Source organism: Chaetodon trifascialis, chromosome 5 (assembly GCF_039877785.1).
Source record: "Chaetodon trifascialis isolate fChaTrf1 chromosome 5, fChaTrf1.hap1, whole genome shotgun sequence".
NCBI lineage: Eukaryota > Metazoa > Chordata > Actinopteri > Chaetodontiformes > Chaetodontidae > Chaetodon > Chaetodon trifascialis.
Window position 1 is genome coordinate 26,263,202 of NC_092060.1, and position 27,027 is coordinate 26,290,228.

Here is a 27,027-nt window from a genome sequence, read left to right on the forward strand (position 1 = left end):
TATAGTAGATGTATATAAAAGTCCATACATATACGCACTGCATATAAAAGCATTGACACACATGCACCACAGCAAATGCATATAATGTAAAATGTATACAACACAAGATAAAGTAGAACCATGTTCCTACACAAACTACCCTTGAGTTTTTCAAGTATTTACACACAAAGACTGCAGATGGCATCAAACCTCAATAACATTATGGGACTGAAGTCTGTCGATGCATGTAGCATTGAACAATAGCAAAAGTTGTTTATTCATTATTAGTTGGAATAATGCCTGATTTCACTCATACACTATTTTACATTATTCTTAGATCTGTGTTGTTTAGCCAAATAATATACGTATGACTGCCTCTGGTTTGACTACATTTAATAGGTGAGAAGTTTGACTCGTAGTAGTATGAGCTGCAGGGTTTTTTTTTGGTATCACAACGGATACTCAGGTATTGCACTGGTAATAGTATCAAATAATTCCATTCAACACTAATTCTAGCTTTAACTTTTTAGAGATATTTTTGAGTAAAAAGTTTGGTGACATTCTATATTTTTCTTAGACACCAAAACAACAACACCGCCACAAGTCTACTAACTAAAGTATTTGTCTGTGTAGCCAAAGCCTGAGGTCTGTTGTCCAAAAACTATTAAAAACAAATCACTGTTTCAGTGGGTGATGTGTCTTCATTACAAAAAAACACAGGCACTGTAGTTTATTTTGAGACGGTGTCACATGCATCGTTCGGTTTTTGTAAATACTCATTAGTGCATCCAGTGTGTATTAAGAGTCGTACTCAACAAATGGACTAGTTACTGCTGTCCACCCAGCTGTTGAAGAAAATACATATTTGTGACCTGATTTTGAAGATTTACTGTGTGTCATCGGGAGGAATGAATGTGCTCGAGGCTGAGCGCCACAGGCACAGTAGGGAAAGTATGGAGAGACAGACTAAAGCAGTGTTGGTTTTGGTCTTTTGTTGGGATTTGTTGAGAATAACAACAGAATAAATATAGAATAGAATAAAGTTTAGCATTTTCTCTACTTATCCCGAACATGAGCACACATGCTTCTGCACATATTGTGTTTGTTGGTTTGATGTGTGGGCGTGCACACGGGAGGATAAATATTCATGAGTGTGACTATTAACCATATACGTATGCATATTACTCTGGATATCTGGTTCAATGTGTTTTTGAGTATGTGTAGTTGCCTGTATGTATTCTGTGTGTGTGTGTGTGTGTGTGTGTGGTGTGTGTGTGTGTGTGTGTGTGTGTGTGTGTGTGTGTGTGTGTGTGTGTGTGTATGTGTGTTTGTGTTTGTGTTTGTGTGTTTGTTTATGCGTGCCACTGTGTGTGCACCAGCCAGCGACCCTCCTTTCTTCTGACGCCCCGCTCGCTTCGGAGCAGAAAAATCACTCTTGCCGTCTCACTGGCTGACGTTGCTGGCAGGAGTCCTGGGGACCGACGGGGGGAAACGATCCCAACAAAGTGGCATGAATTAATGTGACTAATTAACACCACGTTAATTATTTGTAAATTGCATGTTTGGGTACACGTTACTTGAGAGGCATATGCTGCTTGTTGTGTTCGCCCAAACAAGTGCCAGCTAATCTGTATCTCTGGAGTGCCCCGCGTCTGAAGACGGGCCAATCAGCTCAGTGCAGGAAAAAGAAAATGTGAAGAAGAAGAAGCGAGAGAGAGAAAGGAGAAATTAAGTAAGATTGCCAACAAATATATTTCATGTCGCCTGGACTCCATGCGTGTTTTTTTGTCATTCTGTAGTTATTCCTCTGAAGTTTGTTTGTCTTGTGCGCTGTTGGCGAGTCTATAATCTGACTGCCTATTGAAAGAGAAATGATAGCGGTTTCAACATGGGGCTACAACATGGGGCTGATGAGGCGACTTCTCTTTGGCAGTGAGGTGAATGACTGGGGCTCGTTTTTTGTCTAGACTTAGTACGTCTTAAGTGTTGACTTCTTAATTGTTTTAGTGCTTTTACCTCGTATTGACATTTTCCTCTTCCTCTTGTTTTGCAGCTGTGTACTTCTTTTTTTTTGGGTCCAAACCTACATCTGAAACTAGAACTGATTAATTGGTTAATCATAGTCAGTCAACAGAAAATGTTTTAAAAAAAAAATTAATCACTTGAGCCATCAACTTAAAATCCAAACGTTCATCATTTCAAATGCTTTTCTCTGTTTTATATCATTCTCAATTGAGTATTTTGGTGTCTTTGAATGTTTTTGTATTTGGCTGAATAAAGCAAGCAATCTGAAAACATCACCTTTTTTTCATTTTTCATTCAATTAATCAGGTAAAACATGAAATGCATTTGAAAGCCTAAAGTGATGTCTCAAAAAGCCAAAGATATGCAATTTTGTGTTATTTCAAACAGAGAAAAGCAGAAAATGCCCGGTTATCTAATTTTAAGACATCTTTTCTTTTCATCACTGTTTTCTGAACAGTGCTTTCAAATACAGTAGATCAAAACATGCACCTGATGTATCAGTGGTTTAATCATTGTTGCAGTCAGATGTCCTTTAAAAGTGCCCTTGAGCAAGACAACGAGGCCTGCTGACTTGGAGCAATTCAGCTCAAGTGTTTGCCGACAATGTAAATACTGAGTAAGGGAGCCTAGACAATATTTGAAGAGAAAGACAAGACTACTGCGCTTGAAATGATCCAAAACTTGCTAGCATGGCTACCATTACATGCTTATCTATCACTCTGTCACCCTGGGTTATGCACACTGGGTTTTATTAGGACAGTTTTGGTTGAGAAGACACAACCAGAACTCCTGCATGGCTTGGTGAGGTGGGCAAGAAGCAGATCTGCGTATCACCTGAGCACCCCCCCCCCCCCCCCTTCCCCTGTCTCCCTATCCCTCGCTTTTTCCCCGCTGTCTCACCCTCTCTTCCTGTCTCTCTCTCCTATTACCCCTCAGTGAGCCCTTATTTTTTCATCTTCCCTCCTAGTTTCTCCTCCCTCTCTCTGTTTCTCTCTCTTTCATCCCTTGCTCATTTTTTTCTATCCCAATCCCTCTACCCCCCACCACACACCTCCTCCCCCTCTACCCTCCCTCCCTCTCCCTCGTCTCCTCAGAGCTCCTCCGCATTAGCAGTCAGCTCCAGTCCTAGACGTACTTTGTTTTTCAACCACGGTGGAGGCTGAGTGAGCGAGGGAGGGAGCGAGATACAGAGAGGAGAGAGAGAGAGAGTGCAGTGCGAGTAATACAGAGAGAGAGAGAGAGAGAGCATCATTTACACAGTCATCCACGCCGAGCGGACCCTGCAGCTCACTCCCCCCCCCCCAGCCACTGCTCACGATGCCAAACATTTTATGTGTTATTTAGTCATGCCTGACTTTATCGAATTTGAAAAACATGCCAGTCACGGGTACACCCCCCCTCTCCTTTCCCCCTTGCCTTCCCCTTCCTCATCCCCCACACCCTCACCCAGTCGCCAACATCATCCTCATCTCCCTCTCCCTCTCCCTCTCCCTCGAATGAGACTCTACCATCCAGGTCTGACCTCAAGAGCCTCTCGAGCCACTGTCTTTGGGGACATTTCACTTCTAAATGAAGTTTTATTCCCAGGCTTCACTCCCCCCCCCCACACTCATACCTCCTCCTGACCACCCACCCACCCTGGGGGAAGGGGAGAAGGAGAATAATTCCAGCCAACAGAGTGTTGACTCTAAGATGGATTATTTCTGCTTGAAATCAGAGGCCATGTGCTGCTGGATAATGTGGCCGTCCCGCTTTTTTTTCTAGCAGTGTTCTAATGATGGAGATTTGATGGGCAGCAAAATGTAGAGGAGCACAGAGACTTGTTCCACTAGGCGTGGAACGAGAGGCTAAAGGAAATCCCAACATGCTCGCCATCATAATCCCAAAGTCAGGATTTATGGTTGTTTTGTTTTTCCTGTTATTTAACAGTCTGGCGTGGCTCAGTGGGTAGACTGGGTCACTAACACTCAGCGGGATTAGAGGGTTGATTCCAACTTGAACCAATGATGTTAAAATGAAAGCAAAACAAAGAAAGACAAGTATACTCGTGGTGTTTAAAGGAATACTAACATGTTTCTTGACCTTTTTTACCTGACGGATCTACACAGCCTTATCAGTTGAGCTTGTGTACCCCCTCTTCATCATCACCTCATGATCCAAAAGTTTTTATTTGAATTTGTTTTAAATTGGATGCTATTGTGCACTTTAAATTGTATACACAGACACAGTGTGCCTGGAGTAGCGGGTGTTTAGGCTTGATCCAGTTTCCATTTGTAGTACTACCACTTTGAGAGGCAGAGGCTTGACGTTGCAGTCATTTTATGCAAAACCTTAAGTTAATGTTCGAACCTCTTTGTTCATATGGTCTCACATTCAGCACATGCTCTAAAGGTGTTGAAAATGACTCAGGTTGGTGCAGTTGGCCTATCAGGGTTCATATATATTCATTAATTCCGCTAAATTTACTAAATTCAGCCCCAACAAATCCCACTCATCCTCTCTAACACACGTATGTGGTTTTATTTTTTGTTTAAACTAAATCATAGTCATTTTTTACCAGAGCTACACCACAACCATATGAACCTCCTAGTAACTGCAAAAGTGCTCCCATGGGTACGAGTACCCCCAGTTGGGAATCACTGATTTGGGCTGTGCTCAGACCGACATTAGCTGTGCATAAAAACGCACAGCCACCTCATTCATTTTAATGAAGCCATTTGGATCACGCGGTGAGATGCCAATGCAGAAGCAATGGCAACAAAAAAAAAATGCCCTGGAACGCCCTGGAAGAAAGTTGAACTAGGCTCAAATTTGTCAGAATGAAATGGGGCAGCATCCGGCAAGGCGCTGCTTGGCAGCACATTCTTGCTATATAACGTGAACAGTGTAGTTCTACTGTTAACCTCGCGATTGTTGCATTAAAAACAATGGCTGCCACGACAACTTTGCAGAGCTGAAAGAAATCCTATCCCGTGGCATTAGAAACAGCTGTGCAGTGTTTTGACATCTGATAAGTCTGATAAACTCCCAGATCTCTTGCTCAAACTGATCCTGCTGCATCATATTTTATTGTCTCACAAAAACACATCCTACCTGTCCCCGCCAACACAGTCCACTACATTTTTTTAATGTTGGACTGTTTTTCAAATGCCCACTTAAACACTGTGATCAGTGTAGCTCATTGTTGTCTATATATAGATGGGACATTGGTGCATTGTAAAAATGATCAGTGCTTTGCTAAGATCCCATTAGAGATGAGAAATCTCCAACTGAACAATTGCTGGTTCAGATGCCTTTTAAATTTGAGTGAATGATAAGCACACTGCCCTCTGCTAACTACTGGCTCTGCCCTTGAGCAAGTCAAGTTGCTGAAGTGGAACAGCCCAGTGATGTTTGCATGAAGCCTGTGGTCGCAGTGCAGCTCTCAGCCATGCATGTGTGCAGGAGTGTGAAGCAGGGCGGTGCTGAAAGTGAGTATCTGTGTTCAGCAGAAACCCTATAGCAGGAAAAATAAAGGCTAGAAAAAGAGGCTTTTTAAGGAGGAATGTGCTGCTTGGATGTGGTATTTTAGATGGTATGGGTCGTTCTGCAAATTGTGTCTGCACAGCTGCTCAACAAGTAACAGAAACTGCAATATTGAGCTGTGCAGTTACCAGAAGAGGCTGCAATTTTAGTCCCAAGTGAAAGCTGTTTGACGCAGCTGCTCTCGGTTGGTGCTCTGCAGAATTCCTGATCTACATATAAAGTTGTACGCATTCATCTTAATATCCATTTTAACAAGTCATGTAATGAAGTATTAGCTATAATAAGACTTTGGCAGAGAAATAATTGTCAAATCGTTTTGGTTCATATTCACTAATCACTATTTAATATCTTTTTGGTTTTGGACTGTTGGACACTTGGAGGTGTCACCTTAGACTCTTAAAATCTTTCTAATTTTTATTTATTTTGAAGTGACAATAGAGTTTATGGATTTTGGTTTCATGGTATATGGTGTATCAAAGAGTGCAGCTCTTCACCTAAAGCATGTCAGTCAATATCAAATCCTACAACTCTAATGACAGAAGGAAGTCTATTATATAAAGAGCTGGACTTCCTGCTGTCTGGTCTGGTGGATGGAAGAGGTGCAGCTGGATTTCAGGTTCTTAGTGAGGAGGTAGAGCGGGATTTTCACCGATGTTGCAGAGGTCGAGAAGCTCTGAGACAAAAGAACCCTTAAGCTGTAAAGCTGAACTTTACTTCTCGGTGTGATCGTGACGGCTGTTCAAGACGTCGTGGATGGGTTCAAAAACCTTGATGAGGGAGCTTCTGCATGAAATTTCTTTTTATTTTTGCCAAATTAACCAAGAGTAAGCTAATAACAAAATATACAGGTAGTGTTTACAGAATCTATAGTTAAAGGCTGAGAAGGAAAGGCATTTCAGGACATTTAATACTACCAAGTATTCAGGAATCTGTATCTTGCATGCCATCACAGTGCATCCATAATGTAATGGGAAATGTAAGCCTCTCTCTCTCTGTATCATCCATTCTTCTCCTTGAAGCCAGCTAACACAGAGGAGATAGAAACCAGACGAAGCCTGAGGGCTATAAAACACTGAAGACACTTTCTCCCTCCCTGACTCCTCCTACAGTTTTCATCATGCAGCCTGTTCATTGTCTCTTTAGGCTTCTGCAAAAAGTTTGCACGGCAGAAGTTGTCTATCTTAATAATTCAGTTTAACACTAAACTTACTCATGGAATCATATTATACTGAAAAATATGTGAAACTACACTCTTCTGTCTGTGCAGTCTCACTTATATGAGGAATATTCAAAAGTGAGCGTATTATATGAGGTGTCACATCTTGGAAGAAGTGGATTGAGAGGCCCAAATTCATGATATTGTCAGTTGTTTCAAGAAAACCTTTAATCTTCAGATGTGTTGGAAAAAGCTGAATTTACCTCTCTGCTCTGGAAGATTTATTTGACACTTGTTTCAGGGGAAAATCAGACTCAATCTGAGAATAAAGGATTTGAGTATTTCTCTTACGGTGAAAGGGTTTCCCGAAGGCTGCCTGGTGTTCGGTGCTCAGTGAGTCAATAGGTTTCAAGACCATCCAATAGTTTCATTACAGCGAGAATCTTGACTGACCACAGTGAGGAGGACAGCTGCTACCTGATAGCACACATGTAGCAGCAGATTTCTCATGATTACTGCAGTACTGCTAAAAATATTGTAAATGATTTGTGTGGGATTATTGCCATGCAGTTATTGTTTAGTCCCATTAGATGGCTTTTCAGCTTTTAATGAGGCTGGATAAGGGAAGAATATGAATGGATGCATGCTCTGTATTTTTAAACAGTTTTCACATTTGTATTAATGATTTAATAGATATTCTTAAAGACAAACTTTCAGGGTGTCCGGCAGGATGAAAAATGGAGACTTCTACATTGGCAGTATTACAAGTAAGCAGCTGTAATGAGCACAGAAGTCAAAGTCAAATCAGTAGACGGCAGAGCTAATCTTTCCTGTGTTCCTACAGTAGAATGTTTTTTTATGATAGAAAAGGGGTCATATAGGAAAAGCAGAACATCTTTACTCTCGAATATTTAATCAGTTTCATTTATTTGAACATCTGATCCGTTTTTCCTCCTCCGAGGAGCTCCTACAGCAGATGTCCTTATAAAGACATTTCTTGGCTGTTGTGCTCTCTTTCATCTTTCATCTTTATAACCTTGAATATAATTTTCTATTTCTGTTCATATGTTTGTTGAATGTCCAGTGTAATTTGTAGTACATGATATGATATTTGTTATGTGTGCCATGTTATCATTTGATAAACACAGCAACATGCAGCATTACCAGTAAAAACTACGATGACAAATATATTGTACCGACCTCAGTGTGTCATCAGAATATTGAAAATTGTCCAATAGCTTGCATTGATCAGAACTGTACTGTTATACAGCTTATAAATGTTACATCTTATAAATAGGTAGTAAAATAATTGTACATGCTGAGATGTAAAGAGTAAGTAGCCAGGTAAGTAAGAAGGTGGAGAAATTATTCTTTATTAAATTATTATTATTATTATTAATTATCATAATATAGAGCCATGAGGTGGTTAGCTCACCCCTCTAAAGCTCACTGATTAACCCATTGTGTCTTGTTGGTTTAATCCAGCCCCAAACCAAAATATTAAAAAAATGATTTGTGGTTTAAGAGTGAAGCTGGTCGCCGCCAGGCTCCAGCACCATCCTTAACGCACACACCTGAGAGTGGTATCAGTCTTCTCACCTAACTCTCAAGAAAGTGAATCTTCAAAAATGTTGAATTACTCTGTTAAGGTATGGGGGTGCTATCGGCACCAGAGCTCAGGGATCGTATCAGCAGGGATTTTCAAACAATATCCAGCCTTAAGTCCTAATAGTAGCAGCAGGAACCTGTAGTTATATACAGTATATAATGGTAGTACAGGAATACCAGCAGTAGCATTATTTGTAGTTGTTAGTAGTGGTAGTATTAGTGCTACTGCATTAATGCCAGTATGTCTCCTTTCTTATCTAAGCCCACTGTCTTCTGTCCAGATCATTTCCTGTTTGGTCTCTTTCTATATTCAGCAGCTCCATCCTTTCTTTTGTCTCCATGCAGCCATCGGCCGGACGTTGATCCCCCGTTATTTCAGCACTGTGTTCGAGGGAGGGGTCACCGAACTCCACTACATTCTCAAACACTCCAAGGAGTCCTTCCACAACTCCTGCATCACCCTGGACTGTGATCAGTGCACCATGGTCACCCAGCACGGGAAGCCAATGTTTACAAAGGTAACGGCTGACCCCTGAGCTTCTCCCACCATGAATAATTGATCACAAGCTATGATAATGGACTTGGCAAAGTGTTTAACTGGTTAAAGAGCAAAGCCATTTACACCCTTTGATTCTTTTTTCCCCACCCCTTTTCATTTTAACCCAGTGTTATCAATTCACACCTGGTGGCTCTGCCGCATGGATTAAAAAAATTCTGTGTTACCTGCAAGGTTTGTGTACATTGTAAATCCCTGATTTCTGAAGCAAAATTTGGCTTTAAAGAGTAACTTATCCCTAAATACACCTTTTGAGTTAGTAAATTATACATACTCTATTATACTATCAATTGATTCTGTCCCCATTTTATAGCGTTCATTACAACAGAAGAATTTTCCCTCTCCCAGAGAAAGCCTAATAATTCTGTCCTCTAGACTGCATTTCTTGACTTAGTGAAGGGTGTGTGTTTAAGTAGGGTATTAAGTTTCTCTTTGGGGGGGACAACAATAAACTATATACAAATTAGGACTTCATGTAGTCTGTTTTGTCTTAAAGGACAGGTGAACAAATTTTCAAATTGTCTTACAACAATAGTCACGTGTAAAGATTAAAACTGGTCACTGTGATAACTTCTCCCATTTGTACTGGCTGTTAAGACATCCCCCCAAAAATGTGCTTCCAGGCCAAGTGATAGGGGACCAACTCCAGCAGTCACTTACACTGGAAGCACACTAGGAAGGGATCTCTTCACAGCCTGTATGAGCAGGGGGAATGATTACAGCAAGCAAAACATGTTTCGATGTTTATATGAGCGCCTCACTATCGCTTCAGGACAGACTTGGAATACTGTGAATCTATCCTGTAAGGTTACACTACACAAAGAACCTGCAGTCATATGGACAGTTACTCTATGTTGAATTCATGCATTAAACTATCTCAGCTGAAAAAGGCACTAACCAGTTTTTCAGTTTAGAAATCATACAGGAAATGTTACATATAGCCATGTTTACCCTCTTTACTTACAGGCATATTGGCCTTCTCCTTGACCTCACACTCCACTGGCATTTCTTGTGTTAAAGATGTCGACAGATTCTTAAGCCCTCAGGTACTCAAAGGCAGTGCTTCTGGGACATGAATACAGTAAAGTCTCTGACGAGTATGCTGCGTTTTGCAGTATAAGTGAGACACAGACAGAAGAAGCAAAAAAACGCAGAGGAAACACAAATTGCGCAGGTGAGATAATCCAAACCTGACACAGAGGTCTTCTGGAAGCACTAAAGCTGAGCTCATCTGCTTTTGTCTTTGGGGAGAGAATCCCCCTGCGAGCCGGAGTGAATATCTGCTTCACCACAGTCTGATCCAGATGGCTAGCTGACTCTTAGTGGTCTTCTGCTGACTGTCTAAATGAATCTGAGGCCAGATACCTTGTCAGCGCCGAGCAGGCGAGCTAAAGGGATTCCATGTTCCCTGTACCATGAACCCTGAGCTACAGCACTAGACCGGATTGTTCTGACATTAAACAGCTACACGCCCTCTTGTTTTCAGGACTTGACAGTGTGCACTCACTCTTGTGTGTGTGTAGTGTGCAGAGTCTGAAATTAACTTTTTGGCTGACCTGCCACGGACTGTGAGACTAAGAGGCGATTTGAAAAAAAAAACTTTACTGCAAGAAAATCTCTATTGTAAGTAATGTCTGTTATTAAGATCTAAAGTCTTATTTTCTGAAAAGAATGAACAAAACATGCCAGTGGGTGGAGACTATTTTGCCGGTCTCTGATAGAAATGAATTTGATTCAAGAATTTCTTGGTATCATGTGTGTTGACACTAAGATGGTGATCTGATCGGTCTTGTTTCATTTTGACCAAATTCTTCATTACAGGGAAGTGGAATCAAGATGTAATAGAAATGCTTTAAGGATGTGGTAAGTAAGTAAATAATAAGGGGCCCAAACAATATTAAATTCTTGATATCAATAATGATATTTGAGAGCTCTTAGTTTGACATATTGCAAAAGTATCTTTTGTATATCTGTAAACTGATACTATACTACCATATCTATCTATCTATCTATCTATCTATCTATCTATCTATCTATCTATCTATCTATCTATCTATCTATCTATCTATCTATCTATCTATCTATCTATCTATCTATCTATCTATATTCTCTTCCTTACATGTACTCATGTGTGACACCGTTCAAAGATGCATTAATATTATTGACTGAAACCCCCGACTGAATCATGTTGTTAGTTAGCTGCATATGTATTGGCTGACTAGGATTAGTTCTCCCAGTAGATTTTATGTCAAATCATTTGATGTTAGTAGTCAGTTTCTTGACATAATAATCATAATTCTGATTTAGTCACCCCTGTGATGGGATTTTGGCTCAGTGTGAATGAGCAGAGTTTGCACAAGGAGTCTGGAGACTCATGAATAACTTTTTGGATAGACATGCATTCACATCTTTCTTGTAAACATAGATCCTCTCTGTATCTCTGTCCCCGTTTAAGAGCTCAGACTTCCACACAATCAAGAAACATGTTGCAACACTTCACATTTTGATATGAATTGTTGTTGCTGTCATCATTTCCACTTGGTAAAGTTTTTGAGTAGTGTGGTGCAGGACCTTTCTGTAGCATAGCAAAGTCATGACAGGTGTTTACCTCAGTTACTTCAGTGTCTGAGTGTATGTTCTTGTATATTTACATGCATGACTGCGCACATGTGGGTTTGTGTCGCGGGGGTTCATGAGGTCGTATCACTCTTTCTGTACTTTTTGGGGAAGATGATTTTGTATTTGTGCAGTGGTTGCTGGGTGGTGAGGGTTGGACTGGGGCTCTTTGTGTTGTCATATCAGTAAATGAGTATGAAACATCCTCAATAACACACACAGGAAATGTCCTTTTATGTTGCCGTTGTTTGGTTTTTGTAAACAAGGCTCCCTAAAAGGAACAAAAAATAAATAGATAAATAATATATTACGAGTGTCCGATATTAACCGTACAGAACAGAAACAGAGCGGCCCAGGCCTGGTCAACAAAAAGCTAAATTTGATGCTCGCAGCGCCGCTCTCTTTTCATCTTCACCTAAATTGGATGAGAAGAATTAATTCATTAGAAAAAAAAAAAAGAAAGAATTCCAATAACTGAGCGTGTTCTCCCTGAGCTCCCAGCAGCAGCAGCGAGCCTGCAGCTCTGGAGGCCCGAATCTCAATCAGCTCTGCCTCGCCTCGCTTTCCTCAACCACCACCACCACCACCACCACCACCACCACCACCACACCTCCTCCCTCTCCACCACCACCCCCCCTCTCTCATCCCCCTGCCTGACTCGCTCGCTCGCTCATTCTCCCCTCGCTCTCTACTCCACCGCTCTTCGTCATCCCCCCCTCCTCTCAGCCCCCCTCCCCTGCACTCTTAACACACACTCACACACACATGCACACACACACACACACACACACACACACACACACACACACACACACACACACACGCATGCATCCTTCATCCCTAGAGAAATCATCCCCAGCTCCCAACTCGCTCTCTTGCTCTCCCACTCTCTCTCTCTGCCTGTATCTGTCTCTTTCTTTGCTCGTCTCTCTCTCTCTCTCTCTCTCTCTCTCTCTCTCTCTCTCTCTCTCTCTCTCTCTCTCTCTCTCTCTCTCTCTCCCCCTCTATCTCTCATTCTCTTTCAAAATTTCAAATTCAGATTCGGTTTATTGGCATGGCATTTTCAAGGAATAACTCTGGTTTATTACAATTTGGGCCTTATTTTTGTAGCTTTGGCCATCATTCCTGACAGTAGGAATGACACTTTAGTCACCAAGTTAATTGCTGAGATGCGGGTCGTGAAAAAGACGTCATACAGGTGAAGAAACGGATCATACATGCTTTAGTTTAGATGACATTAAAAGAAGAAGGACGCATCGCACACACTAACATAAAGATCAAGGGTAGAACAATAAAGGATCAGACTAATTACCTTTGTGGTTCTTGATGCTGCATGTTTCTGTCACTATGTGCCGTGTTCGAGAAAGCATTTAGTGTTCCTATGAAAACCTGCAAACATAGTCTGTCGTGTCACCAATCCAAGCTGCAGCACAACTCTGTATTTAACAGTTTTTAACGTAGTGTCTCTTGCTTATTTCGCCTTTCTTGATATGCTTGAAAACATACTGTGAACATACAATAGTGGTTAATATTGTGTCCCTAAACATTATTAAAAATGTACTATTAAAAATGGAAATGATCAAATCTTAAGGCTTCCCCAAAGTGCCCATTTTAGGAAGCACTTGTAGATAATTTGGTCAAACTGTGGCCTTGTTTCTGGTGTGTTTTCTTTGCTCGTATTTCTTATCCTGTCTGACTTAACTGTAGTGGTTATCACCTTGTACCCAGATCACGGCAGGCAGGCCGCAGTTATGCTTTTTTTTCTTCTTTTTTTCTAAAAATGTAACAAATGATATACTATAATGGAGGTAGAACAAATCATTTAATGCAAATCATTATACTCAATGCACCACAGATTGCTCATGTATAGACTAACGAGTAGGCAGGATTAGCAGGATGCTAACAGTGGGCGGTGCCATCCAGGTGCTGGTGAACAGCGTGTGCATGTTCATAGGGCGGCAAGGTGTTGACAAGGTGACACAGGGTGCCAATTTGACCAAATGCCCCCAACCTCCCAGACTCCCCCGGTATCCCAGCACCTGTATTCACTACTCAGCAGGCTTCGCTTTCCCTGGCCAGTGTGTGTTAGCTGTAAGGGCACGGCCCTCGTTACCGGTGCCCAGTTGGGGGTTTCTGCATGCTGGGAGGAGAGCAAAGAGCAAAAGGCGAGTTTGTGGCACACTGATCTCAGCTCAAGTGAATTTAATTCCCTGAGTAATTTTTTTTTTTTTTTTTTTTTTTGGGGGGGGGGGGGGGATGACTAGTGGATATGTTGTTAACTGTGTATTTTTCTGAGCTTTGCTTGGATTGTAGTCATTTCAGCCATGTTTGAGTTATCACTCTACCATACTTTTTGTTATAATTGCACTAACACTGAATTATTATAAATTCTTCTTATATTAACATCGCAGTCATCTACCTTTATCTGTAACTGCACCTTTTAAAATACCAGTAGTCACCCCTAACTGCAAAGTGTGTTAAACTTATAGAGGCCATTGAATACTGTGCCTTCACATGGCAGTCAACAGGAGAGCTGAATGTTATTACATTTTCATGAGTTGTGAAGCATTCATGACTTCTTTCTGTGACTATAGATAATATCAAAGGCAAGAGTCAAAGGCTCGACCATAGCAACAAGCTGCTGTCATTCCTTTTAATACTGTACATTACCATGACCCCCTGTATGTTTAAGTACAGTTAAGCTTGGCATTATGTTACTCATGCTTATATCACTATTGGGTATTGATACAATTATGTTATGAAAGGAGGCCGACACCGAGAGTTCACAACATGCTCCCCTCTTCTTCTCTTATTTATTACAGCAGTTGTTTGTAGTTATTGTAGTTGTGTTGATTTTTCTCCATTTTTCACTCTCAGGTTTTCATTTCATTCGTCTTTTTATGTATGTGTTATGTTTGCCTTTACATTAATTAGTGAATGTCTGTTCGCCTCAGATGCTCCTGTGAATTGACTCCTTTGTGATTAGTTGTTGCAACCTATAAAATGCTGGTGTTTGTATTGTTTGTTTAATTCCTGATTGAGGTCTCTGACCGCAAGGTATCCAGTCTCTCAATACGTTTTGTACAGGCTGTGCGCAGGAGTCTGCCTCTTTTGTATTCAGCTTAATTTGCCTGCAGTATGCACGACTGACGGGCGGCCTGCATTAGATTGTAAACTACTTTTATTTTGAAGGTAGTTTTAGATTTTTTGACAATTTCAACAATATTGATGGTAAACAGTACAGACATTCAGGAAACAGAGAGAGAGAGAGAGAAAGAGGGGACAACCCGTAACAAATGCTGCAATCAAACCAGCGACGCTGCAATCACTGCATACACATGCATCTTATAATAGCGAGGCCACTGGGACAATCCAAACATATACTTTGCATAAGATGAAATATATTCATACTACACAATCACATCATATTTATCTAAAAAGATTCTTATTTAATATATCAGAGCTGTTAAATTAGGCCCCTAGCAGTAAGTTGATTGTCATGTTGAGGGAAAGCATTCAATAACATCTTGCAGCCACGTTCATCTTAAAATATTTGCTTTAACTCCCCTAAGGCTGCAACTAATGATCATTTTAAGTATTAATCAATTGATCAATTGTTTGGTCTATAAAACGTCAAATAATAGGAAGGTTTGCTAAACCCAAGTTGGCATTGAAATAGTTTCTTTTGTCCAAAACCCAAAGACATTCTGGTAACTACTATTAAAGTGTAAGAAAACCAAATGTTCACACATGAGAAGCTGCAACCACTGAATATTTGGGGTAATGTTTCTTAAAAACTTGTTTAATCAAGTATCAAAAATTGAGCTCTGAACTCAGCGTTACAGTAAGACATTTTAATGGTGTATACATTAACCATGGGACTTCCTGAAAAAAGGGTATTTCCCTCGGGGGCGGTGCCTCACGTCCTGCGTTGCACAGTGTGATTGGATCCTGATGCAGGTTTTCATCCGCTCACATTGAATTGTCCTCTCACTTGCAAGGTAGCAAGACCGGGACCTAAGAAGTTGTTCATTGTCCGAAGCTTTACCTTGACCCCAAGATTAAACCTAAAGGAGACCACACCCCTAATTCTTACCTCAGACATCATCGTTTTTACCATCATCATTTTCCAATGATACACTAAGATTTTGCCTCTTGTGCTGCCGACTTTAACTTTAGACTTTAACCTGACTTTTGGGAAAAGCTCACTGTGTCCATTCATAATGTTATACTGGAAAATATGCACAACTAAATAAGGCCAAAACATTCTGACGTGTGAGTATATTCTGTATGCTTTCATGCTCGTCATGCACTGATCTCATATTGTATGTGTGCTTAAAAGAAATAAAACTAGCCCTTTGCCATTTTCATCAACCCAAAACAATTCAGGATTTTTGTTATGCACTCTTACAAAGATATCATATAAAGTAGCCCAGAATAAATTTATTTTCATCAGGTCCCAGCTCACAAACTCAATATACTCTACCTTCCTAACTCACAGGCTGTAACAGTCGCAGAGATCACGGACGTGTGTGCTGCTATAAAACCAAGAATACCAAATTTGAGGGAGTCCCCATTAGCTGTGATTAAAAATATATGCTATAGCCTTAATATTTTCTTGCTATTTCTTCTGTACTTAATGATAAAGAGGTTCATGTGTGTTATTTAGTATGTCATCAGCTTATTGCAATGATTGAGCATATTTAGTCAACTTCTGTCCCATTAATATTCACCAGGAGCAGGCGTTAATGCTCATAATAATCGATTTAACGACCTTCATCTCCTCTGCCGTTAATTGATTGTCATGTTGGGGTACAGTATTGAATAGCGTCTCAGCAGCAGGACACTGTTATTCTTTGGTGCTCTTTTGAGCCGGAGATCCCCTGATCTCAGCCCCGTACTGTGGAAGATTTATGACCCTGCTCTTAAATCAATGGGGACTCTCTGTGAAGGGCTGTACCATTTAATGGACCACTTTTTAATTCAAAGGGATTTTCCTCCTTTTAGTTTTCATAAGGGAACAATATTTAGCTAAAAAAAAGAAAAAAAAATTGGTTACGACCATTGTGAGCAATATTAGATTTTAACCAATTCTCTCTCAGAATGGAGGAATAAATAACTCATGTGATTGAATCTACTCTGGAATCTGTGCAAAGGGGACTGCTTTGGTTCCATGTGTGTTTAACACAAATTCCTGCATATTTATTGCACATGGCAATTAAAGTGATTCTTATTCTGGTTCTCATTTAGCTGGTTTGCCAATTTATTTATCAGTTACAGAGAAGCAGAAAGCGTGCAGAGAGAAATAAGAGCAATAGTGGAGGCAGTGCTAAATACACAGTTGGCTCTATGGAAAAAGAAATCAATAGTGCAACGTTGTTTCACTGTAGGCTACAGCACCTGGAAAGCATCAGAAGAGACCGGATCACCAGTAAACACAATTCATTTTATTTCACTATTGCTATTGGGTAATAACCATAAATCTCCAAAAGTACACTCAGAAATATGTAAAAAATAACATATTTCCTCATACATGCCCAAGTATTTGGTCTTTTAATGGGATTCAGCAGCCCAAAGGGCACATAATGACCATGATGCATTTCGTTTCACAGAAGGAAAAGAAAAAACACCAGTCATTGTTCTTTTTTTCACCTTTCAAGATCAGTTTGAGTGCGAGTGGATTAATTACTCGCTTTTGTAAAACAATGAATGTATATGTGGTTTGAAGGCTTTTTCAATCAATTTTGAAACTAAAAATTTGCATTTTGTGGCTGTCCTGTGAAATCCACATATCTCCAAAATGTCAACTTTTCATGACCGGAGAGAAGTAGCTCTGTTTTCAGCTTTGTGATAGTACATGTTTCAGATAATCCAGCAGGTTTTTAAAGGGTTTATTTAGTGTAAGAAGTTTAAGGATTGTCTCAATCCATTCAGGAAGTCAGTTTATCTTAAAAAACTAAAGATTGCCAAATATGAGGCTGTGGGGCTCTAACTGGACAGTGATGGTTTTACACCCACAGTTTGAGTTCTTGGGAAAGTGTTTTAAATGTTGAGGTGTTAGTAGTCTTGTTGCATCCTTCCTTTCACTCTGAACTCTGAGGTCAGCTGCCGGACAAACTGCTGAAATAGACGAAATAAAAAAGTAAAATAAAGACCGTTTTCATTGTCCATTAAACACCAAGGATTATTTCCAAACATTGCTTTAGTCTAATCCACACTTATCTAGCTCAGCTCAGACAAGCCCATTATCCAACCACGCAGATCCTGGACGTGTTTGCATGTAGAAACACTGTATCAGCACTGAATTGTGTTAGTCATTGAATGGAAGTGTTAATTTCCAAAATGCTATATATCTATTTTAAGAAGAAATAAAATTATACCCTGAAGTTTCACAGTCAGTTACATAAGAAAAGACTCCATTGAGCCTTGGGGGGGAAATTCGCATTACAGCAGCACAGCACAGGTGAAGAGAAAGAAAATCTGATTTAAAAAGTATGTAATGACATGAATAAATACAATGCAAATGTATAAATAAAAAATGAGAGAGATTAAAGTCTTTGTGCAATATACACATTCTCTTAGACTATTTGAGTAAATTGTGCAAATAAATCAGGAAATCTAGTCCATGCATGGGTATAAGCCTCAATAATAACTAAAGTAATGCAGTAGTAATGTAGTATTCTTATGTAGTAATATAAGTTATGTAAAGCAGTGTACAGTGATGAAGTGTTAAATATGTTACTCTTACTCTATTTTTCCTATAGAAATAACAATATTCAGCCTACTAGAGGAGGTTCAGGTGTGTTGTTGCAAAATATCATAGCGGTGCTGATGTATTGCCGTCTGTATGCAGTAGTCATGGAAAGAATGAAGGTGCAGCCAGTGTCTTTGAAAAGTTGCTTCACTTGTTGTAATCAGGTATTTTTTTGATAGTAGGTCTCACTGTTTTTTCCAAACATGCGATGCTGTTTCATTATGGAACAGAACTCTCTCTATATGTACTTACTGTAGTCTCAGTCGGTTGAATAACTCAGGAAACGCACCGTTGCACATGGAGAGAGAACATTATACCGCATCCACATTTTCAGTCAAAACAGGGCCGAAGCAGTGCTGCATTCAGGGGGTTTTGGCGCTGTCGAGCTTCTATTTATTCTTTTTTGAGTGTGTTGGAGTTAACAGTGGAACACGTGATCAGCAGGGGTAGGTGGGTGGGTGGGAAATGGGGAATGAGGGTGAAGAGGGGGGTTGTGGTGGTGGTGGTGGTGGGGGGGGGTGCAGTATGGCCGCTAGCCTCTTTCTTGCTGATCCTCAGGAGACCATCTGCGCTGGGGGCATTGATTAGAGTGTGTCTGGTGGGATTACATCTTTGCCGTTGCCATGCCAACTAATCAGCTGATTTTTTTCTCCCTCTCTCTGTCTGTCTCTCCATTTCTCTCTCTCTCCTCTCTCTCCCTGGTTGTCACAGCAACGAAATACGGGAGAAGCGCAAGGGCCCCGGCAAGCGCTGAATTCAGCTAAAGGGGCGAAAAAATGTTTTTTTTCCCCTCACTGTTTCTCTCTCCGTCTTCCTCCCTCTCTCTTCTCGCTCTCTCTCTCCTCCTAATTGGCAACTCTCTCTGACCTGAAGTTCTTTTGTCTCTGGTGTAAACACACCCCTCTCCAGATTACATTTATTTTCACATTTTAGAAATAGCTGGATGGTTGAGAGGCCCAAGGACAGATGCTCTGAATGAGGGAAGCAAGCAGAGTAAATATTGGGAGCATAATAGCTCGCTCCATGCTACGAAATCCTTGAACAAATTCCAAAACGGAGACGAAACCCTTCCAGCATTTTTTATCAAAATCACGCCTGGCCAATAAACACTGATTTCTGTTTTGTCTTCGTCCAAATCAGCTGACGGCCGCCTGCCAGCCGGTTAAAGATTACTGAGAGAGATATCAGGCTGAGGAGAATGTACAGTAATGCTAACTCTGTGATCTTTGTCCAGGTTTGTACAGAGGGTCGTTTGATACTGGAGTTTGCCTTTGATGATCTGATGAGGATCAAGACGTGGCACTTTACCATCCGGCAGTACCGAGAGCTCATCCCCCGCAGCATCCTGGCCATGCACGTGAGTGTGACATCATTAACATGCGACAACCCCCCACCCCAGATCTGCCTGTTTCAGGTGTCACTTTTTGTTTCCTAACGAGGGTCTCTGCACTCTGCCAAGACACTTTTCAGAAGCTATTCATGAGCATATGAAATTTAAACGCCAACAAAGCAGTTTGGAGGGATTTTTGCAAACCAATTTATTTGCAGACATCAAAGGCCACAGAGGATAAAAAAGGGCCCTTGTCTGAAAAGGGAGAGAGAGAGAAAAAAAAACAAGGTCGAATGAATAATCTGCTTAATTCCACTAAGTGTAACACACATTTAGTCACTGGAGCTGTGGAGTGTAGCTGGAGCAAGCAGAAGGTCTTCCATTTCTAATGTTTTTGAACTGAAGCTGCGTGATACGGCACTGCTGTTAGTGGGAAAAAAAACACAATTTCTTTCAGAAATAAAAGAGGCCAAATTAGACATACACTAAAACGTACCTGGCTAAAGCGAATGCAGTCATACAATACAGCCTGCCGTCATGAAAATATTAGAAACAACGTAAACCGCAGCCTCAGAAGTGACCATAAAGTTGATTCAGCACCTCTCTAAAACAGTTTCAACAAAAACCTAAATGGATTTATAGGATTCATTGCATTGCATTGTGTTAGCCTGCATTAGTGTTAGCTACAGTAGGTGTACTGGCAGCTGAGTGTATATTCCCAGTGCTATTGTGGTGGTTTCGTATGTTTCAAGGGCCCGAAGCTCTCTTAAGCCCCTTTAAGACATCTCTCTCAATATATGTGACAGAAATATTACATGTTAGTCTCAGGTCTGAATATGCGCCAGCCTCAGTGTTCGGTAATCGGCGTGATGGTGATCTTATTGGGATGACAAGTCTGATTTGAATTTTTTTATATTAACATAAAGAATACCGCAGAACAAGGTTAAATCCACAAAGTGAAATTAAACGTACGTGTTGTTTTCATGATTAAGATCTCCACAATAATTTTCTCCCACACTCAAAGAAAATAAAATCAGCTTAATATACTCTGAACTGAATGGACCGACCTCATGTTGTTAAGAGAGACTCTTCTCCTGTCGGATAAGTTTAGATTTTTTTCTTTCCCTCTTGGTGCAAACGGGACACAAGTCTCAAATCTCATACAACTGCAGTAATTAGACGGCTGTCCTCCCGCCTTATATTTTCAGCTTTCAACTTGCTAATAGAAATTCCCAAGTTAACATCGGTCTTTATGAAACAGGCAGCAGAATTCCTTATTTAATAAATGAGAAATAGATGACAAAATGTAGTCGGAGATTCACTGGAAGAAGAGAGGGGGCGAGTGTCCGCCGTGCTCACAATGCTTATTAATTAATTCTTCAACTCCATCAGCGATGCAACCTGTGAGAGAACAGAAAACACCTTTCTTCCTTCATAACACTCAGTGTTTCAAGTGAAGGTGCCAAGTACTGCGCCAGCTCGTGGCTCTTCCTGTAAATGTCTTGTCTTGTTTGAATAAAGCCATAGGGAACATTTACATAAAAGCCACCTATGTCTGAATCACAAAAGCCATCACCTTAATATACAGATGAAGCCAGCAGTGTTATGCATTCCACGTCGGAAACAAAAATTCATAGTGCTCTTATGTGGTTTTTCCTATTCAGCAGTGATGTGCAGTACAAGCAGCTGCTGCCATTTGCTTGATAAATTAAACAAGGTTCCTTCCTACTATTTTCTATTTACCCCCATCGACCTAAAGGTGTGTGTAAGAGGCAGCTTCGACTGTATAGCCAGATTTCTTATTGGCCAAATCTTCATATGAATTTCATTCAACAATAAATTGGCCCCTCTGGGCATTAGCACTAATTCCTGGAGAGTGGGATATGGTGGGGTATTGTGGGTCCTGGCCAAACCTTCAGTGATTTGTCTTGAGTGTGAGTTCACTCTTTTGATCGCTGCCTGGACTAATGAAAGCAGATACAGACACATGGGAGTCAGAATAAGAGAGTTGAAACTGCAGATACCAGTGCAGATGTAGGCACGGTGGAGGGCCAAGTTCTTGATGTGAGCTGAACTACTTTTACAGTCTCTCATGATGAGCTGTTCTTACTTATTTTAGTTTTCAAGAGCCTGTAATAGATATTAGCTCTTACTAATAGATACTAGAAGTATGTCTTCAGTATCAAAAAATAAATCTGACCCAAGAACAACATATTGTAAATACTTACTATTAAAGGTAGCTTATTTTAACTTAATTTAAAATGTACGCAAAATGAAAATTATTGAGAAGCATAAAATGAACAGGAATTAGTACGTATGATGAGGACAACAGGGGGTGTTGGAGGTGAAAAAACGCGCATAAGTACAATATAAATATGCAAAGAATTTTGGGTAAATTTTGGAAATGATTACACACTGTGAAAAGTGCAAATTTTAAACATTATTTATTTGTATAAAAGCTCTTACGAAATTAAGTAGCTTTGCATCAATTCTCAGATAAACGCTGGTATTCAAATAATACTCCATGTGCAGTTAAGCCTCATGAAAAAAGGCATTTTAAGTGTCAATACAGCTCTATGAAAATGTGCTAAACCATCACAGCTGAGTGATGAAGCCACAGCCAAAAATCTGCAGTTCCTGTAACGCCCACTAGATGCTGACATCAGAGACTCATCTGTACTGAAGTCAGTAACAAAATTCAGTATTTTTTTATTTATTTTTTTCAATAGGACACTGAAATCTTAGAGTTTTTTCTTAGTAAATTCTTACATGTGTCTGGATGGGGCTTTTAATAGTTCTTGTTCCATTATAAGGAGCCAACAGAGATGATTGACAGGTGGTTCAACTTATCACACTTTTTTATCACACACACGTTTTATGCCATGTTTGATCAGGTTTTACTTTATTACCCAAAAAAAGCAATGGCAAAAGTATTCTTTGCTGAAGTGAAAGCAACGATATCAGAATTTAAACATATTCAGTTGTAAGTAGGAGTCTTGCATTCATAATTGTACTTAAGTAAAAGGTCGGAGGTATACAAAACTGTACTTAGAGTATTATCAGTAAAAGTACTCATCATGCGGAATGGCCCCATCCACAGTGTTGTATTACATTACAGTGTTATTAGAAGTGATCAAACCAGCATTTTAATGGTGTAGGTGATGTAGTTTTTCCTAAATTTACTGTTGGGATGTTTTATAATACCTCTTTAAGCAACTGTTATGTTTTATAATCATAATTTAATTGATGGTTTAAGAACTCATCATATGTTTTTAAAATTAACTTGCAAAGTACTTTGTTAGTTAAGCTGTAAAATAATTATACTTCAATAAAAAATACAGTATTTTTCCTTTGAGTTGTAGTTGAGAAGAAGTATAAATGGAAATAATCAAATGAAGTACAAGCACCTCAACATTCTGCTTAAGTACAGTCCTTAAGTGAATACTACTTACCTAATTTTCTTGTTAGAGTGGTGGTAAAAATACACAAAGACAGTAAAACAATTCACACAGATAAAACACTATGGAAACTGTGCATTATCTCAGGTGATGGTTCCCCTCCCAAACATCTGCTAGCTACACCCCCCTCCCACCCACACATGCGGTATGCATTCACTTGCACACACGCAGTACAGCTGTGGGTAGAATTTGAACAGCGACATAGAGGGAAATTTAAATTTATGACAATAGAACATTTACAAACGATTACACCTAATGCAACTTGGCTGACTCACAACAGCTGTTAAACACATTAGTAGCAGCAATAATACAATCTGCAGTCTCCAAAGAGACATTAACACATACACAGTATATGTACTACATTGTTTTGTATATCTAAGAGGGCAGGAGATAGTGGGATAGAGATAGAGATAGTCGGATCTTGTTGAAGTTAAAGTAGCAATACAACAGCGTACAAATACTCCATAGCAAGTTACAGGAAGATATGGAACAGTGCTATAAGTAATACATATCAAATACCACGATGTCTCACATTTTATTATTGGATAATTATTATTGATGCATTAATGTAGAAGCAGCATTTTTACTGTGATGGTGGGTCAAGCTCCAGCTAATTTTACTACAATACATATATACGGTTGGGTACTTTCACCCTCAATGATGGCTCATGTTTTATAAGCTGAACATATACGCAACATATATGCAAAATAACTATAACTTCAAAGTAGATGTGAAGAGTAATATCCATCCATCCATTTTCTATGCCGCTTATCCCTTTCGGGGTCGCGGGGGGGCCGGAGCCTATCTCGGCTGTCAACGGGCGAGAGGCGGGATACACCCTGGACCAGTTGCCAGCCGATCGCAGGGCACATACACACAACCATTCACACTCACACTCAGGGGCAATTTAGAGTCACCAATCAACCTAATGAGCATGTTTTTGGTCTGTGGGAGGAAGCCGGAGAGCCCGGAGAGAACCCAGGCATGCACGGGAAGAACATGCAAACTTAACACAGAAAGGCCCGACCCGGGAAGAGTAATATTTCCAGCTGAAATGTGATGGATTAAAAGTACACAGTGTCATAAAATGATACCTCAGAATTGTGCTTCACTGCAGTAATTGGGTAAATATGTTTAGTCCCCACTGCTGAGCAGCGTCCTGACTTCTCTAACGTTAGGTTCGGTGCATGTACTGCAGATGGCCTTCACTGTTTAAGCGTCTCATTTGGCCCATTGCCATGCGTCTTAAATTCTGAATGTGTGCTCGTTGAGTGTGTACTCCGTTGTTTGTCTGTCTCCGGCCTCTTGAACTGAGTGTCTGTGTTGTTCCTGCACCATATGTGCCAGTATTTACTCATTTTACTCCACAAACTGTTGATACATGGCTGCACCGGTGCTGCCAAGACGAATTCCTGTACAGTACGTTTCGGCTAATTCTACTTGATGAGCAAAGTAGTTCAGATTCTGATGGTCTGCCAATAATGCAGACTAATTCAATCCTCCTGTCACTCATGTCGGTCTGCTGACGGTACAGAAGAACTCCCTCGCTTCCCTCTTGACTTTCTCCACACAGAGATGCGACTGGAGATAGAATTATGCATTTTTCATGAGGCTGTGAATGCAAGTGTGCTCACTGCTCCTCCTCAGTCTGGCTATGTTTTGCTCTGTCAATACCTACAGCTTTTTTGATTTGACTGCTTATTCTTGGAGCGGCAAACAAGCTTACTGAATAATCATGTGTCTTCATGAGATTTTTTTTTTTTTTTCAATCAGATGTCATCCTATAATTGCTATCTTGGCTTCTTCTTTTTTTTTGCTTTGTTCTTATTTAGGATTTACTCTTTTACTCCTACACATACTGTATAATAGACCGCAGGGTTGCCATACATTTTCTATTTTACAGTCAATTTATTCAGTGCAGATTTTTTGAACACACATTTGAAGATGCTGGTCAGTTCTTAATCATCTGTGTGAACGATGCTACTGTCAGCTGGGCCACATCGCGCTGAATCTGTTTATGCGTCACAAAAGCAAAAGTCACAATACATGAAATGTTTGTGTGGGTTATAGCCGCAGTTTTTCAGCAACTTAACATTATTAAACAATTTTTCCCCTCTGCCCAAACCTTTTATGCATACGCTGAGCAACATCATCAAATTCAGTTAAGATATGAAATTGAAAATGTGTGGAAATTTAAATGGAACGACAAAGTGATGTTGATTAATTAGCCCACAGTTTGACATTAGTGTAAATTGAAGACCTGAAATGCTTCCATTCAGCTTCATGGCACAACTGCAATAACAATGTTAAGTAGTTGCATTTATGACTCGAGGGTGTGAATGTGTTGATTGTGCATATCTGATGAATACCAATTAGCCTAATTGCCTGTAGATAATTAGTTTATTTATAGTCAGTTGAATGCAAACATCACAAAATATAGATGTAGAATATGTAGCCTACATATGTATTTGTTTCTCATTGTCGTTTCCCTGCTGATGACTTTAGGCACAAGACCCTCAGGTGCTGGAACAACTGTCCAAAAACATCACTCGCATGGGTCTGACCAACTTCACCCTCAACTACCTCAGGGTAAGTGTGTGTGTGTGTGTGTGTGTGTGTGTGTGTGTGTGTGTGTGTGTGTGTGTGTGTGTGTGTGTGTGTGTGTGTGTGTGTGTGTGTGTGTGTGTGTGTGCGTGTGTGCGTGTGAGAGAGAGAGAGAGAGAGACAATGTCTATGACTGTCATTCTGCTTTTGTTTTTGTCCTCAACTCCTCACACTTTAATGCACACAGGGGAACAGTTCTTGTCCATTTTTAAATGTAGTAATTCATGTTGCTCATATTTTCTAACTAACTATACTAATGCGTCTAGACAGCATAAAGATGTTTTTATTATGTAGAAAATTCATACGTTGTCGTATTTAATGTGGCCCTTTGCATGATTTCATTACCTGCTCTGCACATTTTACACTTACACGTATATTCAATGTTTGAATGTCCAAGTTTGACTTAAGTTTCCTTTTCCAGATCTGCTCTTTTTTCACATCTTTGTGTTTACTCTTTAGTGAATGTAAATTTCTCTGTCTTACTGGAATTGAAAGCTTTTGCTGTTATTTATGTGCTGAACACGTTTTATGACTCTCAGGCGTTTGAAACCTGAGTGTATAATTTCATGGCATCAAAACAAAAAATAAGCACTTATTTCTTCTTTACTCTGCATATACATGTTTTTCTACCTGACGGCAGCAATATAATTTACGGGAATAGGAAGTATAAGCTGGCTGAATACATTAGTGATAATTTCACAGGGTTTTGTTTGTGTTTTTTCGGCACCACAGTTGACTGACAGCTACGATTTCCAAATGGGAGAACAAGAGCGAGCGGGAGAGAGAAGAATTAATTGGATACAGAAAATTAGCATAACATTAATGAACGCTCCCTGTTGAGACTCATAATTGTGAAATGGCGCGCGAATCGGGGAACGGCACCTCCGCTGCTTATAATAACTGAGTGAAGAAAGACACACAGAGAGGGAGAGAGGGAGCAGGGTGAATGTTTTTGTTTTCCTATAACAATGATTTTCTATGTAGAAAGCAACTGAAATGCCACTGAAAGAGAGTTGTATCTGTAATTACACACTAAAGATTTGGCTTCTGCTCACTCCTTGTGGCGGTGATTCAGATGGTCAGCGCCCAGCAAACAGGATCATGCCCTGTTTTCTGTTTGCTGACAGGATGCGTTTGATGGACGAGGTTAAGTTTGTGCATAAATATTCTCAACTTTGCTTTTGAACAATGGTTCAGTTTGTTGAAATGACTCTAAACCCGAACTGCTTCAAATACAGCAAATCCTTTTGCGTCTGCTAAATTGGGAATTGGCCGACTTTCCCAGAGCACAATGTGGTTTTATTTTAAATGCTCCAGAAATTGTTCATCTTAATGAGGGATTTAACCTTGTTCTGAGGTTTTCTTTCATTCCAGTAATAATAAAAACATCATAAACTACTTTGATCATTACACTAG

The 27,027-nt window shown here is 40.1% G+C and overlaps 1 protein-coding gene across 6 annotated transcripts in view; it reads left to right on the forward strand.

Moving 5' to 3' along the window:
- The window catches only part of ldb2a (LIM domain binding 2a), an 88,153-nt gene that overhangs the window by 45,927 nt on the left and 15,199 nt on the right, over positions 1–27,027 (forward strand). For all 6 annotated transcript variants that reach the window (XM_070962824.1, XM_070962825.1, XM_070962822.1 and 3 more), the window contains exons 3-5: positions 8,639–8,811; positions 19,454–19,576; positions 25,513–25,596. In XM_070962824.1, coding sequence (XP_070818925.1) covers positions 8,639–8,811; positions 19,454–19,576; positions 25,513–25,596 — 380 coding nt within the window. The remainder of the gene's footprint in view (positions 1–8,638; positions 8,812–19,453; positions 19,577–25,512; positions 25,597–27,027) is intronic.